Source organism: Rhinoderma darwinii, chromosome 2 (assembly GCF_050947455.1).
Source record: "Rhinoderma darwinii isolate aRhiDar2 chromosome 2, aRhiDar2.hap1, whole genome shotgun sequence".
Lineage (NCBI taxonomy): Eukaryota > Metazoa > Chordata > Amphibia > Anura > Rhinodermatidae > Rhinoderma > Rhinoderma darwinii.
In genome coordinates, this window is record NC_134688.1 from 277,569,892 (window position 1) to 277,587,021 (window position 17,130).

The 17,130-nt window shown below is 39.5% G+C and overlaps 1 protein-coding gene across 2 annotated transcripts in view; it reads right to left on the minus strand.

Moving 5' to 3' along the window:
- Positions 1-2,014: 2,014 nt before the first annotated feature.
- Positions 2,015-17,130, minus strand: part of LOC142742992 (protein argonaute-1) — a 103,161-nt gene continuing 88,045 nt past the window's right edge. For both annotated transcript variants that reach the window (XM_075853299.1, XM_075853298.1), the window contains exon 19: positions 2,015-16,449. In XM_075853299.1, the coding sequence (XP_075709414.1) occupies positions 16,341-16,449 (109 nt within the window). In that variant the 3' untranslated portion in view covers positions 2,015-16,340. The remainder of the gene's footprint in view (positions 16,450-17,130) is intronic.

The following is a 17,130-nucleotide window of genomic DNA, read 5'->3' on the forward strand; positions in this document are numbered from 1 at the left end:
GGATGCTAGTACTATACTAATTTTAAAACAGGATAAAGATCCAGTAGAAGTTGAGTCATACCGCCCGATCTCATTGCTAAACACACATGCTAAAATACTCGCCAAAGTATTGACAAGCAGATTATCAAATTCACAAATTTGATATATAAAGATCAGTGTGGATTTACTCCTGGGAGATCCACTAGACACTGCATAAAACGAATGTTTGGCAATATTTGCTTTGTATGCGTGGTATTCTATAGATCCTAGCTGCTGTTTACCTGTGTCCCTCTGCAGGAAAAGAGGAGCACTTGCCCATAACATCCAATCTAGATTCAGCTTTCATTCTCCCTTGGGCACCTGAAAAATGAGAGCTTGACTCTGGTTGCTTAGGGCAACTGCTTAATTTTACTTTTGGACGAGTTGTGATAAATCGCACTCCTTGTCTCATCCCAGGAGAACAGAGTTTTTCTTTAAAAAGGCTGTCACCAGTTTAATACTTCCCTATCTCCTACCTAATCTAATAAACGCTTTGACGCTGATAAACATTTTTCAAAAAAGTTCTGATTATTTTTACATTTATGCAAATTCTTTGTAATAGCCCAACTGGGCGGTTTTTTGTTTTTGTTTCACCAAGTGGGCGTTGTAAAGAAAAGTGTATGACGCTGACCAATCAGCATCATACACTTCTCTTCATTCATGCCCAGCTTTATTAACAGCACAGCGATCGTGAGATCACGTTGTGACGTCACTTACTCCTGCAGGTCCTTCACCGGAGCGACAGGAGAACGGCCGGACATCGGCTCCAGCCATGCCAGGATGATTATCCTCAGCAGCAGTCCTGGCACGACTGAAGGCGATGTCTGGTCATTCTCCTATCGCTCTGGAGAAAGACCTGCGGGAGTAAGTGACATCACAGCGTGATCTTGCAAGATCACGCTGTGCTGTGAATAAAGAGAAGTGTATGACGCCGATTGGTCAGCGTCATACACTTCTCTTTACAATGCCCACTTGGTCAAAAAGTAAAAACACGCCCAGTTCGTATTTTACAAAAAATTTGCATAAATGTAAAAATGAGAACTTTGACACTAATAAACGTTTAAGAACAAAAAACAAACAGTAGTTATCTACCACAAAGCGTTTACTAGATTAGGTAGGCGATAAAGTATGAAACTGGTGACAGAGCCTCTTTAATGTATACAAAACAAAATAGGGCAAAAGAATCGGACAGGTCGATATTAGGGCTTGTTGACGTTTGCGTTCGGTGTCTCTGTTGCTCTGATCTACTAGAGGAGCAGAACAACGAATATACTGGAAGCGCAAATTCTGCGCCTGATGGAACCCATTGACTATAAGGGTATGTTCACACGACAGCGTCCGTAACAGCTGAAATTACGGGGATGTTTTCAGGAGAAAACATCCCCGTAATTTCAGCCGTAACGGCATGTGCAGGCGCTTGAACGCTGTGTCCATTACGGACGTAATTGGCGCTGCTTTTCATTGGAGTCAATGAATAACGGCTCCAATTACGCCCAAAGAAGTGACAGGTCACTTCTTTGACGCGGGCGTCTATTTACGCGCCGTCATTTGACAGCGGCGCGTAAATTACGCCTCGTGTGAACAGACAAACGTCAGCCCATTGCTTTCAATGGGCAGATGTTTGTCAGCGCTATCGAGGCGCATTTTTCGGACGTAATTCGGGGCAAAAACGCCCGAATTACGTCCATAATTAGTGTGTGTGAACATACCCTAATAGGTTCCATTAGGTTTCTGTCATGGTGTCTGTTGTTTTACCGGAAACAATAGCGCAGCAGGCTGTTTCCGGCAATTTAGGCCGGTACCGTAATGGAAGCCCGTAATGGAGCCTCAAACGCAGATGTGAACAGGACCTTAATGTAAAAAGGATGACACAATGAATCATAGGTCTCACTTAACACTAGATGTTCTAAAGTATTCACACTAATAAACCTAATTTTCAATCATTATTGCAACATAGTCGAAAAGAAATACAATGAGAAAGAAATGCAGTGTATGCTTTAATTCAGACCGTTGTTATAAACAATAGGCAATTTATTTACAAGAAACAGGATTTTTAGTTCATCCACAGACTGTAGTTATTTCATCAATCTTGACTAACACTAAAAACCCCCAACACCTTTAAAATATGAGCCATTAATCGGTTACTAAAAAAGTGTGCTGCTGATGTGATCTGAGTCTGGTCACTCCTGCTGGCATATAATCTTTTGTTATTCAAAATAAAAATTCAGATTTTAAACAGGTAGCTTGTGCATATGACATTTCCATACATTCCAACATGCATTGGCACCTGGAGGTATAAAAGGGTCTCTCTTGGTAAATTAACATTAAAGTGAGAATTAAATTAAATAGATGCTTGTTGTTGTGCTGACATTTCCCCAAACATACTGACCAGGCATTGTCCATACAAAACTCATACACAAGCAAGACCATCGTGGATCAAACAGAACCGATCAAGCTCCTTTTGCCCGTAATCACATGTGCCATTTTTGGGCAAATTTTGCCACAGTAATTGATTAAAAAATGGCATATGTGATTACAGCATTTAGGTTATCTTGGCATGTCTGAGTACACAACACACCTGGTTCCTGGATTACTCAGTGATACATTACTGATCAGTATGCCACAATTGTCATTTTTGCCTTTGACAAACTAAACGCAAACACATTTTCAACCAATGATTGATGTGGCAAGTTCACGTGGTGAAAAATTCACGGTGGTCTCTTTACACCCTGCCTAATTAAAGGAGTATTGCCTGTAGGGGTGGGTCTCACCTCTAGGACTCTCACTTATCAAGAGAATTGGGGTCCGGTGACCCCCATTCTCCCAATAGGTGAGGTTCCTAGATGTGGGACCCACACCTATCAGTCATTGATGGCAATAACCCTTTAATTTGCTTAACTCATCTGTACTACATACGAGCACTAAAAACTTTGTATTCCAGCATTTGCTGATCTTTTTTGATATGTCATCATTGTTTTCGGTATATGGAGTGTATAATAAACACTGATAGACACTATAAAATATGGCCACTCCAATGGCAGGCACTCTTGCACTTCCAATATATTTGCACGGCATTCTCCAGTCAACTGGTAATCCGATTGTTCCTAAATAATCTCACTTTAACAGAATTAGTCCATTATTATTATTCTTGGTGGGGGTTTTTTTGGGAGAGGTTACCGTTGCTCTTTGATGGCTGGAATAGAATGTTGCAGTATCCAGTTAAAAAAACAACAGCACACATCCGTAAAAACAGAGACTGAAATTCTAGTTTACTCTATTACCACACCCATAGCCAGTAAACCGTGTATTAATTGGCAATATGGTTGAATGGACTACATTTATGAGCCCTAGTTTTGGTAAATGTAATAATATTACAGATGTGGAGCAGAATTCATTTACATGAATATCTAATTTGCACAAGTGGGATATTGGTTTCTGTTCCTTTTTATTTTAGCCAAAAGTGTAGATCCCAGCTGAAGGAATATTGAAAACAGAACCCCAAAAATATTTGATCTATTTTGGTCATTGACTTTGGTTAGGAAAACAAATACAGGAAATGGATCCATATTATCGAATAGTGTAAGGCCTCGTTCACACTTCTGTGTTGGACGCTTCTTTAGGGGCCTCCATCGCAGATCTGGCTGAGATTGCCTGAGACAATAACGCAGCATGCTGCACTATAGTCTCTTGTAAAATCACGGACATCCCAGCGGAGCACAATAAAGTTAATGGGTCGCCGGCTGTGTCCGTTGTGCAATGGAACCGTTGTTTCCATTATTTCCCTGTTCTGTTCCTCTGACGGAGCAGAACACCGAAACACACCAACGCAGGTGTGAACATAGCCTAAATGAGAACATGCACTAAAGTGTCAATCACACGCAAGCATTCACATCTGATCGTGAAACACAATGAAAATGATTCAGTGCAATGTTGTCATGCTGGTCATTATTGATTCAGTCGTTACCACGTCACTAGCATTAGAGGGGTCTATTCCAAAACTAAAAATGTGAAGGAGTCCCTGAAGAAGAAACTTAGAACATTCTCAAAGATTGGGGGAGAATGGATCCTCCAATACCGTGAGTACAGAAGAGTGATACAGAAAACTCACCTCTTTACTGACCGGTGAATTTCCTACTACCAAACCGCATTTCCCCATTTAAAATAATGGAGGCGAAAATCCATATTTTATATGGTGCAAATACGGTTGTGTGTAATAGGAAATAAAGGAAATTTGATGGTCGGTTAATTTGCTCACCTCTGCTAGTGAGAGGTGCTCTGCATACTGCATGTTTGATAGTAGTCATTTATATGAAAGCTTAGTCTGACAGCTCTTCATTTTCCTATTTTTATTATTTGACAAACCAAAATAAAAAAATGGACTCTGACCATTTTCACAGCTTAAACATGGTACTGTTGAGCCAATTGCCATATCGTAACATGTAGAACGTTCTTAATAGTGGAAATATCACCGTTTCCTCGCATAGTTCAATAAGTCATTTTGGCCATTCATTATAAACTTTATTACATGTTCAGAAAAACAAAAATTCAATGTTTGTCCATCTTTAAACAATTTTTAGGATCAAAATCCTGTCCTACTACATAGAGACGTATTATGGAGTTTAATGTATAAATCAGTTTGCCGTATGTACCTAAACTCCCCCTAGGGGTCATTTCACTTTATGGCTGTGTGAAATGAAGCAGGGGATTTGGAGCTCTGTATCAGGACTAAAAGAGCTTAAAGATATTTTAGGACATTTCTTACCACAGAATTTTAGATATAAAACACATTGCTGGCAACAAAAAAATGTAAACAGTAACTTTGCTTAGCATTTCAAGGACATTTTGGCAAATCCTTACAGAACTACACTGCCCATTCCAATTTACAGTGAATCCCCATTATTAAGGCAGCAAATCCAGGGCATAGAACTTGCATTGGAATGTCCCAACATATGTAGTTACAACTTTTTTTTTTTTAAGAGAAAAATTATCCATGGCTACGCCAAACACTACACCTGCGGCACGGCATGCAGATTTCTTATATCTATCAGCACGCTCATTGCAGTATCATGACAGGTGCTTTTTCTAGTGCTCTATAGTGCAAGGAATGGGAACAATCCTAACAGGCATCTTCTATCTCCTCAATTATAACACAAATATACTTATTGTACAATCTTGACAAACCTTAGCAAAATATAAACATCCATGTTTAACAAAAGTAACATGAATCCGTGGTCCGTATCAATACCTCTTTTTATGACTAGATCACTAACATGCATTCAACAACCGATTCATTAACTAATTAAGAGTAATAGCTAGACACAAATGCATATGAATTGGCCGATAAGTGCAAGTCACGACAAATAGAACACGGCAGGGTTTAGAATGTTTTCATACACTATAAGCCTCTAGTCCCCACATGAGAATAAATGCATTGTGAAGACAAATGTATAAATGGTCTGCTGGGCTATAGTCGCCGTAATGCCCTGTCAGGGACATGTATAACCCGGTTACAGTAAAGCGACTTGTTCTGTTGCAACCTTCAGTTTTCTATAGGCAAATGCACTGACGAAGGGTGGCAGATAAGAAAAAAATCACACGCTCTTAAATCATTGGGAGGTCGTGGTCAAGCCTATCTTGGCAGGGTAAAGATCAACATGACATTAACCTGCTTACAAAGACGGCACCGTGAAGAAAAATGATTGTTCCACAAGTTTGTAGATGTGGTCTGAAGAAGACTGCACATAGGTTACTAATATCCAGTGTCCCAACTTATTTTTACCTTATGAACAGTAGTTCAGAACTTTTTTGGGGGTAAAATATTTCATTTTCCAGCCAACTGGGCAGCAGACATTTGAAGTCAAATATGAAATAAAAGTGAAAATGAATGATGGAAAAAGAACATAATTGACAATAGCTGCTGCACAATAATCGAAAAACTCAAAAATATTGGGTGAAGTGCACTTATACTCTGCGACAATGGTTTTTGGAGCCTACACTCCTTTTACCATAAAGTCGGAGGCTGGAAAACTAGTTTGTAGTAGAAAAAACAAGGAAAAACAGCTGTATGAAACTGCCAGCATACCCACCTCTGTGGGCATGAGAACAAGCTTTGCAGGACAGTATTGTTTGACCAGCTCATATGGCTGGGAATGGTTTTATTTGTGGAGCGTTACTAACTTTTTAAAGCATTTACAACCCACAAAAAGATGCAAATTTGACAGTTACCCGGTGGATAATTGACATTTCCTCCCAATGTTATTAAAGTCTCCACAGGTCACCCTAGTTTTAAGATTTAGCCTCCATTTATACTGGCTCAAAGAGCTGCCCCGGTGCCCCCGTCCCTTTTTTTTTAATAGGGAACATTTCACAGCAGAGGGAACAGGGACAGACTTCCAAACTTTCTTTCCCGGGATCTGTTCCAGTTTTAGTTACTAAAAACAGAAGGGAAAACAGATGTTGCAGAAGTTAATGAAGCCAGCAAGCAGCAATTTCAGGGAAAAATATAACAATAAATGAAAAGTCAATTGCAAAGATCTTTGAAGAGTAATTTCTGGTATCTCTACAGGGACAATTTGTGAACGTTATCATGGACCTCGTATACGGCTTTATAATTATGCCATTAGCCACATAGTATCGTAGATAATAGAGGCAGTGACGGGAACTGAGAGATTTTGAGAGGGGCTGGGCTAAAAAGGTGGAAGCACAACTTAAAGTGCAGAACTGTGCAAAATAATAGTTTTTTTCTATATTAGTTGATTTGGCTTATAATGACCAGCATGGACTAGCCGTGGTCCAGGCTGCTCTTACTGATGCAGTAGGAGACAGAGCTTCCCAGGCTTTCTTCAGTATGGGAGCTATACAATATAATGTGGTCCTACATCACCGAAGATCGGAGCCTAGGGGGAAGAGCAAGCAGTTCTGTCACCTCCTGCATCAGTATGCGCAGCCTGGACCGCGGCTAGCCCATGCTGCTCATTATACGCAAAATCAGCTAATCAAATTATCAAGAAAAATGTATATTTTGTAAAGTCCTGCGCTTTATATTTTTTCTATAGAACCGGAGGTATACTTCACAGAAGTTTGAGACTAGAAAAAGGTCTCCTTTTTCCCCAGAAACTGTGCCACTCCACTTGAAAGCAGACCCATTTTCTAATCTCATACACCCCATTTAATGTGGTGCCCCCCTGAAGGAGGAGAATTGTCATCGTCTGATCATTCTCACTATAGAGAACATAAGAGAATTTGTTACAGCATATGGAAGTCTGCCTGCTGGCTGCAGACACTGGTACTAGTGCAGATCTGAAAATATACGGTCTTGGTTGATTTCCCAGTTCTGTATCCAACCTGGTGTTTCAACATCACAAGCTGGCAGGCTTCCATGTGATGAATGGAACATGACAGAATTTTAACAACCCATAATGCCTAGTACACTACACAATGTGTAAGATGTACGTTTCAATGCATTTGTACTCTACTTTTGTATCAGACATCTTGACTCATAAAAGGGGTTTCACAAGCACTTAACTTCCTGGTAATGCAAAAAATAACTATAAAGGGGAAAGCACAAAACTAAGAGCAAAAAATAAATTAGTCATTTATCGAAAACAAATTATTTGCCAATATCATGTAGAACCCCTCGAATACACATATGTACAGGCCCTATTGGTTCTCTTGGACTGCACCAGAACCACAAATGCATTGCTTGGAGACATTTGAAAAAGATGGCACAACCACTAAATCAGAGTCAGTCACATGATATGCCACCCCCATTAAAAATATATATATATATATATATATCTATCTCCATTCCAGGAATTTTAATACAGCACGTTTTTTTTCCCATACGACAGAAGGCAGATGTCTTCTAAAATACTACGGAAGCAAAAAAGAACAATTCCTTGAGTCATAGGAAGGAATTATAAATGCGTCTCATGTTAAAAAAAACAAGAGAATACTTGATGGAAATACATGGCCACTCCTACTGCTCCATTATACATTCAATAATGCATTAGAAAGAAGTTATTTAAAGGACCGCTTTGTCGTTCCACATTTTTAGTGTACAGACGGATTTACTGCATAATAAATATGCATTAAACAAGAAAACAAAATACTATTCTAAGAATGAGTGATGAGAATCAGTTTTTTTCTTCAGCTTATATTTAGTTTTATGTAATATCTGTGTATACTTTACATTTAGACCCCACACACACCTTTTTTTTTTTTTACCCAATTCTCTGTATGTGAAGGTTGCAATGGAAAGGGCACATTTCAAATACTCTATATTATAAGGCAGCAAGAAGACCTAGGTTTGGAAGTCATACTGTAAACTGACACTTAATTCTCCATTAGGGAAAAAATACTTGTAACAAGAAAAATAAAATAAAATCCATGGTAGTATATTGTGTGCATCCACATAATACAATATTCAGTTTGTAATTAACTCCAATAAGGATAAATGATGCATTTTTACAGGATTCCTTAGGAAATCGACTCCATTACAAAGCAAATCTTTAAAGCATAAATGTCTAATAATTAAATGCAGACGCCGCAGATCATGGCTGACAAAAAAAAGCAGCCTCTCCCTTGTAAACGTATTCCATAGACCGTATCTCCTTTGCATCACGCCCAGAGTGATACAAGTGCTCCTATGTTTGTGTTTTGAGTGTCCCTTTTAGGGTGTTAACCCCTGAGGCTACTGCCATTGCCGCTTCCCACAAAAGTTAAAAATGGGAGCGGTCAGAAGTGGAGTGAGTCATCTTGGCAGAGGCAGTCTGAAACCCACGTAATGCAACCTGCCATAACAACTTAAAGGGCACAGCCAAAAAATATATCTCATATATACATTTTTTGCCTTCACCCAAATTCTATGTTACAGGTAAAGGATCGGTTTTCTCAACTGATAAGAAAAATGAGAACAAAATGATTGAAGAATGAATTTTAAAAAACACACAAATATTTCTATTCAATGACTGTAGACAGAACTCTTGAAAATGGTGAATATGCAAATGACCGGCACGTACAAGCCAAGCAACCCTATTGACATATACGGTCTAATGAACTATGATAAGCATAGGAGGGATCTACAAATGGTGAATTTTATTGCCATCTGTCTCAGGTCATATCTTGGCTACAATGTCTGCTTTCAGAAAACAAATATCATGGATTTTTTCCCCACAAAAAAAAAACAAACAAACTGATTTTACTGTACTAAATGAACCGTAAGGGTAATAAAACAAGCTGCTAACAACATTCACATAAATGTTTTCAGTGGTTCTCATTACTGGAGATATGCGAGATCAAGTAGTCACCATAAGGGTCAGCCATTTTTCTAGACGGTCGCTAATCCATCCAGTTTAACGGCGAACAATAGATTGCCTCCAACTACATGGCAAATTGAAAGATCGACTTTAGGTTTAGCTATCCTAAATGAGCTAACTGGTTCATAGGACCGTGGCACCTTAAAGAGATTGTACCCAATTAGAAAAACATGGCTGTTTTCTTCCAAAAAACAGCGCCACACCTACAGCAGGTTGTATGTATATTGCTTCAATGCAGCAGAGCAGCAATACCACATATAACCCATGGTCAGATGTGGTGCTGTTTCTGGAAGAAGCTTTACTCACAGTATCAGAAAGGATTTTCATCCTAGTGCAAAACAATGGAATCCAACTCAGAGAGGCCAGCTACTTTCTTATCTATAGTGCAAGTTGATGTGAATTGGCAATTAAAATAATTTCAGAACCAGAAAGCAGGAACCCATGTTACAATATAAAAAACAAAAACAAAACACACAACTCAGAACAGGCTTTCCCATTTTAGAACATATCATACAGGCAAACATTGTTGAGGTCAGACTTTTGGAATTCCCACCAATATTATCAGGTAAGTGGCATGGTCATGGATGGTGAACCTTTAGAAGAATTCAGTGCTGGTACCAGTTTATTCTTGACATCAGTAATATTCCCAGGTTTGAGGTTTTCAATGGGCTGGTGAGGATAGAGACTTGCACAGACACATCAGGACCACCTCAGTCGTCCATTGGTTTTAGGTTATAAATGACTAGAATTATGTATCTAATGAATGAGGTGTCTTTTTCTTTCAGATGAAATCAAACAAGGAATTTCCCATGTAAGAAATTACAGCTATTTCCATTTACAATGTTTTGGAGCGAGGTGAGCGGATTCGGTTTCTAATCCTATAATGGAAACTCCCAAGAAATACAACTATTCAATCATCTTAAACGCATAAATAGTCTACCCCAAACTCCTACAAGAGCTGGCACATGAACACTCTGCACCCTTGGCCCAAATCATCTCTAAACCAATTAAGTGTCCTGTACGCAACATGTACTAACACAATACATTTACGGTTATCGTTTAGTGTACTGCGTGACAATTTCTTTGCTAATGTATATGCAATCCATGATACAGATCCACGGTTACACATATCTAATCCCAGGAAACTTGTCACACACACTCAATAGTAATATGTTTATGAGGTATTTGCTTCAATGTGTATTTTACCGGTAAAACGGCTGTTACAAGCCGATATGTACAGCCCCTACGCTTTGCAATCTGGGTAAATTAGTTTGGTTTATTTGCATTACAAATACCCACCCAGCACATATACAGCACTCTCATAGAAGTACTTGCACTAGACACTTGTTAACAAAATGTGGTTTAGAACTGTAGAGAACAGAAGGACCTCAGATAATCACAACTGGCTGCCCACGCATAGCGTTTAACAGAAGGGTTTGTACACAGGCAAAAACTATTAACCTTACACAAATTATGGCAAAGACTGTTGGCCGACAGTTATCTTCTGTCCATGGTCACCTTTACACGATTTTTTATTACTTCTTTCCTGCAGTCTAATATCAAAATACTTTCTAACGTATTAAGCTATGGCTTAGATTGTTACAGCCGCTAAGTTTGAAATCGAAACTTAGCAAGCCGTCAAAATAAAAGGCCATGTTCACTTTTGAAGATATATAGAACTAAAAAGCTTCGTTCACACAGTGGAGATTTGCTGCAGATTTTGTCAGCATTTTAAGCCATAACCAGTAATGGAACCTAAAAATAGAAGAAATATATAAATTGTCTCCGCTCCTGGATCGAATTCTGTTTTTCGCTTAAAAAATGTAAGCAAAATCTGCAGCAAACATGCACTATGTGAACAAGGGTTTAGGCCTGATTCACACTGCGTTTTAACCCTTCCACAAGAGGTATACAATCGGGAGGAACCCCGACATATACCTTCAACGGAAGGTAGCGACGTATTCCATTGTATAGGCATAGAGTGGGATACGTCACGCGAACTCCGTGGGCACAGCACTATATATGGACAGTGACGTTTCCTATGCTAGAGTCCCTAGCCAGAGCCCTACCGATGCTGTGGTTGGGAACTCTTTAATTACAAGCCCCTGACATCACTGTCCATATATGGACAGTGACATCAGGGGCTTTTCCAGGCCCAGAATCCCCAGGCCAAGCGCTACTTAATGCTCTTCCTGGGGAAGTTACGTATACCTCTGATTGATACCATACAGTGGCATCCGTCACACGTGTGCTCCGGCACGATATAACTTTTTTTTAGCAGGATCCCCCAGGATGGAATAGTGTAATATAATACATTATTCCATCTTCCAAAAAAAATTAAAATAAAACCTATGTATACCAACCCAATGGAGCCCACTGGACACCTTTATCATGCAAGTTGGGAGCTTTCCCGACATACACAAACTTAGGGAACAAACTATGTGAATCAGGCCTTACTTTACTAACAAATAATTGAAAAAGACCACTTTGGAGACAACTGTGCTCACATAAGGCAACTGCATTATTTGCATCACCTCAATATTGTTCCTGCTCCAAGCTAATTTCTTGCAGTTCCCCTTAAATACTCCCCGTTGTCAAACTAATGACTGTCTTTGCAGCATAAAGCGACCTGCACCCTGTTGATGTGCTGAAGGTAAGACATTCTGACCATGCTCTTAAAAGTGATAGTATATGCATAAGATGCAGTCCCCTTATACTCATGACTCTAGTGGCTTCAAACTGCACATACACGACAACTTTAGATTTTCAGTGATGAGATTTAACGGCGGCGTCTGGTCTAGAATCTTAGTTATACCGTTACCTCAACCTATAAATCATTAAAGCCATTCTTTGTCCTTATGTGGATAAATCAGCATGTTTTTCTTCGTTCCAACACATGTAAACTTAAAGGGGAAAATCCTGACCACATGAGTAAGACAAGGGGTAAGGTAGGCACCCCTGCACACCGGGCAAGAATGGATTTTTAGCTTTTGTCCAAAGTGGCACTTTTGTAAACATTTACTTGATATCCACGTGAAAATTTTTATATATGGCGTTTTAATGACCAAAATAGGTTCAGATAAGGGTTTTCTTGCAGAAGCTTTATAGAACAAGCAGGGTAAATGCCTCGCACACTTGTCAGGTACTGGTTTTGTGCCCGTGTATAATGCGATTGAATAGCTCTTCAGATTCACATTTATATGCTGCCCTCTATCTTCTATTAGAATGACTGTACTATGAGGTACAGTCATAAAAACCGTGTCGGAGATAAAAATGGCACAAGTACGTCTTTTATAGTTAGCTTAGAAAACATGCCCTCAATTTGTACAGCACAACGTCATCATCTATGCCAAATAACTAATTTAGCCCATGCCAGACCAGTCATACATTTTCTCTAGGCAGTGCTTGTGCCAAATTCATATACGTTCATGCATCAGATACACAAAAATGTCACGTGACATGACGTACAAATCGATAACATGACACTTTTTTATAAATGTGGCCCTATTTGTTGTATAGAACATCAGTTTACCTATCCTCTTTGTGCGATGAAATAACGCAGCCCAGCAAACAGTATCGCACAGTCTCTGGCTCATTCATAAATACATTAATGATCTAAACTAGACTACAGGAAATAAGTGAATCTATCAGAACTTCATGGTCACCTATATACCACAAGGCATAAGGGTCTAGAAAAGCTAACTAAAAATAAATAGTGACAAAAATTATAGAATTTCATTATATTAACAATGCTATTTTTTTTTTTTATAAAATAAGCTATGCCATTTACCGTATTTTCTGGGCCATAAGACACACGGGATGATCAAGCAAGTGGATTTGGAATAAAAGCAGAGAATCTCATTCAGGTTTTATCAATGAAAATCCAGGGAATTACGCAAGTTTGACACAACTGCATTGAAACGAACGCCATGTTTATGAAGGTCCTCACAAGTTTTACTGTTATAAAGGGATCTGACGTTCCGTGATAAGCCATCTATAAACAATCTTATCCAATGTTTGAGCTAAAAAGGGAGTCTCAGGCCCAATTCAGACGACCGTAGCATACATCTGTGTGACAGCCGTTAAAACAACAGCAATCACACTGTAGCGTGCATTTTAATGGGGCCGTTAACACGGCCCTTTTTTCAACGTAATGTGTGAAGGGTCCGTTTAAATATAGAACGTGTCCTATTTTCTTCAGTTTTCACGGATCCCTCGATAGACTCAAGCCTATGAGGGATCCGTGAAAACGGGACCAGCAGAGGTACAACTCGGACGTGAAAAACTGCAGTTTATCACGTCCGAGTTTGCACTCGTTCGTATAAATCTGGCCTTATAGTCAGAAAATACGGTAAATATGTTCCTATGCGTTACTAATATGTAAGCCAATGGAAAGTTAGTTCATCCAAACATTTTAAACAAAAACAGCACCTGTTCTTTGACTACACGACAAGCGAGGGAGATTTAGGCATTGTAATCCCAAAGCACCCTTATAACTAAGAGAAGCCCATTATTTTATAAGGCTAGCCGTCATTGAAGGTTTAATATCAAATGCACCTTGAAGTCAAACACCCTATAAACAGCTCTTAAAAATACTTCATGTGACAGTGCTACATTAAGAATACATTGTTCTATTATAAACCTTAGAAGGTCTTAACCCCTTTGTTCCAGGGGTGATAGCAAAAAGACTAACTAAAGTCATATGTCCTCTTTACACGTGAATGAACTAAGAGCAAGATTAAATAACATAAAAGTTGGCTATTCGTGACATCTAGAAAATAAGGTGTAGAATTTGCTGGCAATATTATAGAGAATCTGTCACTAAGACAGACTACTTCTAATAAAAGTCTAATAGTGCTTCCATTAGATGCTGTAATAACTCTAGACTAGCGGATGTAATGTCATACCCACTAAATGGACCTTATAGGGGGCTGAAGGAAAACAAGCATTGCTTCCCCTGACTGGCAAAGAAAGATAACCTGACAGCCTCCACTAGAAGAAAAGTGCCATGAAACACGCCATGAGATCCCTCTAAGCCAATCAGAAAACAGGGGTGTGATGCTCTGCATACAGTGCATGGTCTGTTTCGGCCTCCCTATCAGGACTTCGGGCAAGGGGGGTTTTGTGGGTACTATTGCATCCACTAGGTTAGTGTTAGTAGTAATTTTATTAGATGCCCTAATTGACAAGAATTCGGTCAGAATGGCAGATCCTCCCTAGCATGGAGCCATTTATATTAAGTATCTACCTTATCGGCAGTTCTTGAACTGCCGGGCAGTTACCATAGCTGGTATCTTTATGAGCAGGAGACAGGACCTGCAAGCGATGCCAGCCTTTATTCTTGGAATGAGCTCTGCACAATATGCTGATGGTCATTCTTATGCCAACAACATATTAGGGGACTGTTCATAATATTGTTGCTTAATATAGATTATTTAGGTTGGCATCAAACCAGAGCTGCGTTTCCAGTAGGGTGAGTACCCTAGGAAGTGGAACAATTCATTCAAGGATTAGTCTCTGAACGTCAATATTTAGGTTGGGCCTGTGCTGGATATGCAGTTTTCACATTATACGGAAGTGTACAATTATTTACTGCTATGTGTGATATTAGGAGTCTGTGTAATGTTCTATGGTGAGAAGGAATTTCCGTAGTAAAAACCCTTCAATCCCAATAGGAGTAAAGACCCAATTTTATCTGCAGACTTGCTGGCTCAGTCGGCTCTGTCGTAGTGACCCTATTCCAGGCCGCAGTTACAGCCTTAACGTTCCTCTTCTGTCTAGATATTGTTTGCTTTTAGGATGTTGTCGATACTATTTTCCTTAAGAATGATTGTGTCAGCAGCATTGTTGTTACAATGACACCATACCTGTTAGTAGCATTTTCAAACAAATTATACAGAAAATATTCCTGAATCCAGGAAAGGCAGGACGTGTAGTTCAGGGACTGTTCAGAGAAGCAAATATAAGCGGATACAAGAACTGGGCAGATAAACTATATAAAGCAAACAACAACTTCTTGTAGTAATTGCGCAAAGACCGATGTACACCGCTCTAGACAAATCAACAATGAGCTGATGCTTCTAGTGCCGCTATGTATACTCTGCAGAGCTGGAGAAGCAGGATTAGTTTCCGCTTTAAAGGGGTCAAGGCACTTTGCACAATTTTCTTTAACCACTACCAACTAAAATTTGTGACGTGACGGTATTTGAATTTATCAAACGGTTTCATGATATGAAGGCACGCTGGAGTCAGGTCTTCACTGGATAAGAACACCCTATTGCTTTGAATAACCCAGCTCCATTCTGCCTCTTTATAAGACCATATGGCACTGGTGGATTCCAGGGGAAGAGAGACAACATTTCCTTCACTCTGCAAGTAGGATTTTCCTAAAGACATTCTAAACCCAAAGTATTCCAGGACCTGCATCCTCACACCAAAACATAACTATTGGATGACCTGAAGGTAGCTGAGCAAGCCATGTTCTTGTGCTGGTTACGTTCCAAGGGTGAGAACGTCTTGTGTGAAACACACCATGTAGGAGCATTGTCGAGGGGGATCTTCCATGCTCATGTTTTACCTCGTAGATTATTGGTAATTTGAATCAAAATGTATCTTTTGTTTAAGGCTCAAAACCGTTGGTCTTTTCTTGTAGCTCTTGTCATACATTTTTTGCAGTGCATATTCAATCTCTTCCACTGGGGTTTCTGCCAGCAGTATTGCATTTCAAGTCATCAAGGAATTTTCCGTGGCAGTCAGAGGAGACCTGCTGAAGTGGTGCTCTCTTACATCTCCACAACATGCAAACAAATGTTAAATATTGTCCAATTTGATTCCCACGTTGGTCGCACAGGACCTCACCAGGTATGTCAGTTTATTTTGAGGTACCCTTCTTTTGTAAGGCTCAAGATCCCAGGATACACAACTCTACTGAGCCAATGAGGTACGGGATGTGGCAAACAAGTCACATTTAGATAGAATCCACTAGAAAAGCTGTGTGACAAGTCATCAGGCAAAATACATAGTGCGCAAAGTGTCTTGGTGAACTTGCACTGCCTTAGCTAAGGCCTGTGGATCCCTTCCATTGCTTTGTCCAGAAATGTGGCTGCCTTCTCCACTGTAAGAAAAGTGGAAAAACACTGCTCAGAATTATAATGCCAAAACAAGTGGGTCTGAAACAGATCTTAGGGCTCACATATGAGGAACATCTCTAGATGTTAATGAATAAAAGTATGTTATGGAGGCAATCTTTCCTCGCAGTATAGGCATATTTCTGAATATTCCAATTTCAGTGGTATGACCACTGGTTATACTGTGTAGAGTTCATATACAAGGTACATAATATATTAGGAGTTGTTTTCACAGCCAGCATGAGGTCAATCTGCTTCTAGTAGTCTTCACAGTATCCCATCTCCTCCTCACCACATGGTAACTATAAACCGATAGCCACTTCTAATACTGTACATCCATTAGACAATTATTTCAATGTTTAATATACTCACAGCATTATTATAAAGACAGAATATTCACAAACTACAAAAACCCTACATAAAACACAGAGACCATTTTGAGCCCAACTCGAATTCCACCTTCTTGGCTCTATCCAAAGAAAGTCAACAGGGTGAATACTGGAGTATATTAAACATTGAACCTTTTAAAATTGTGCTGTGGGAAAAATCCATAGCAAAAGACAAGTGATAAAACGCAGACTTTCACGTAGATTTTGAAGTGGATTTGTTATAATACAGTACAATAGATGAAATCGGCTATCCCACAAGGGACATGACAAAATGCCACA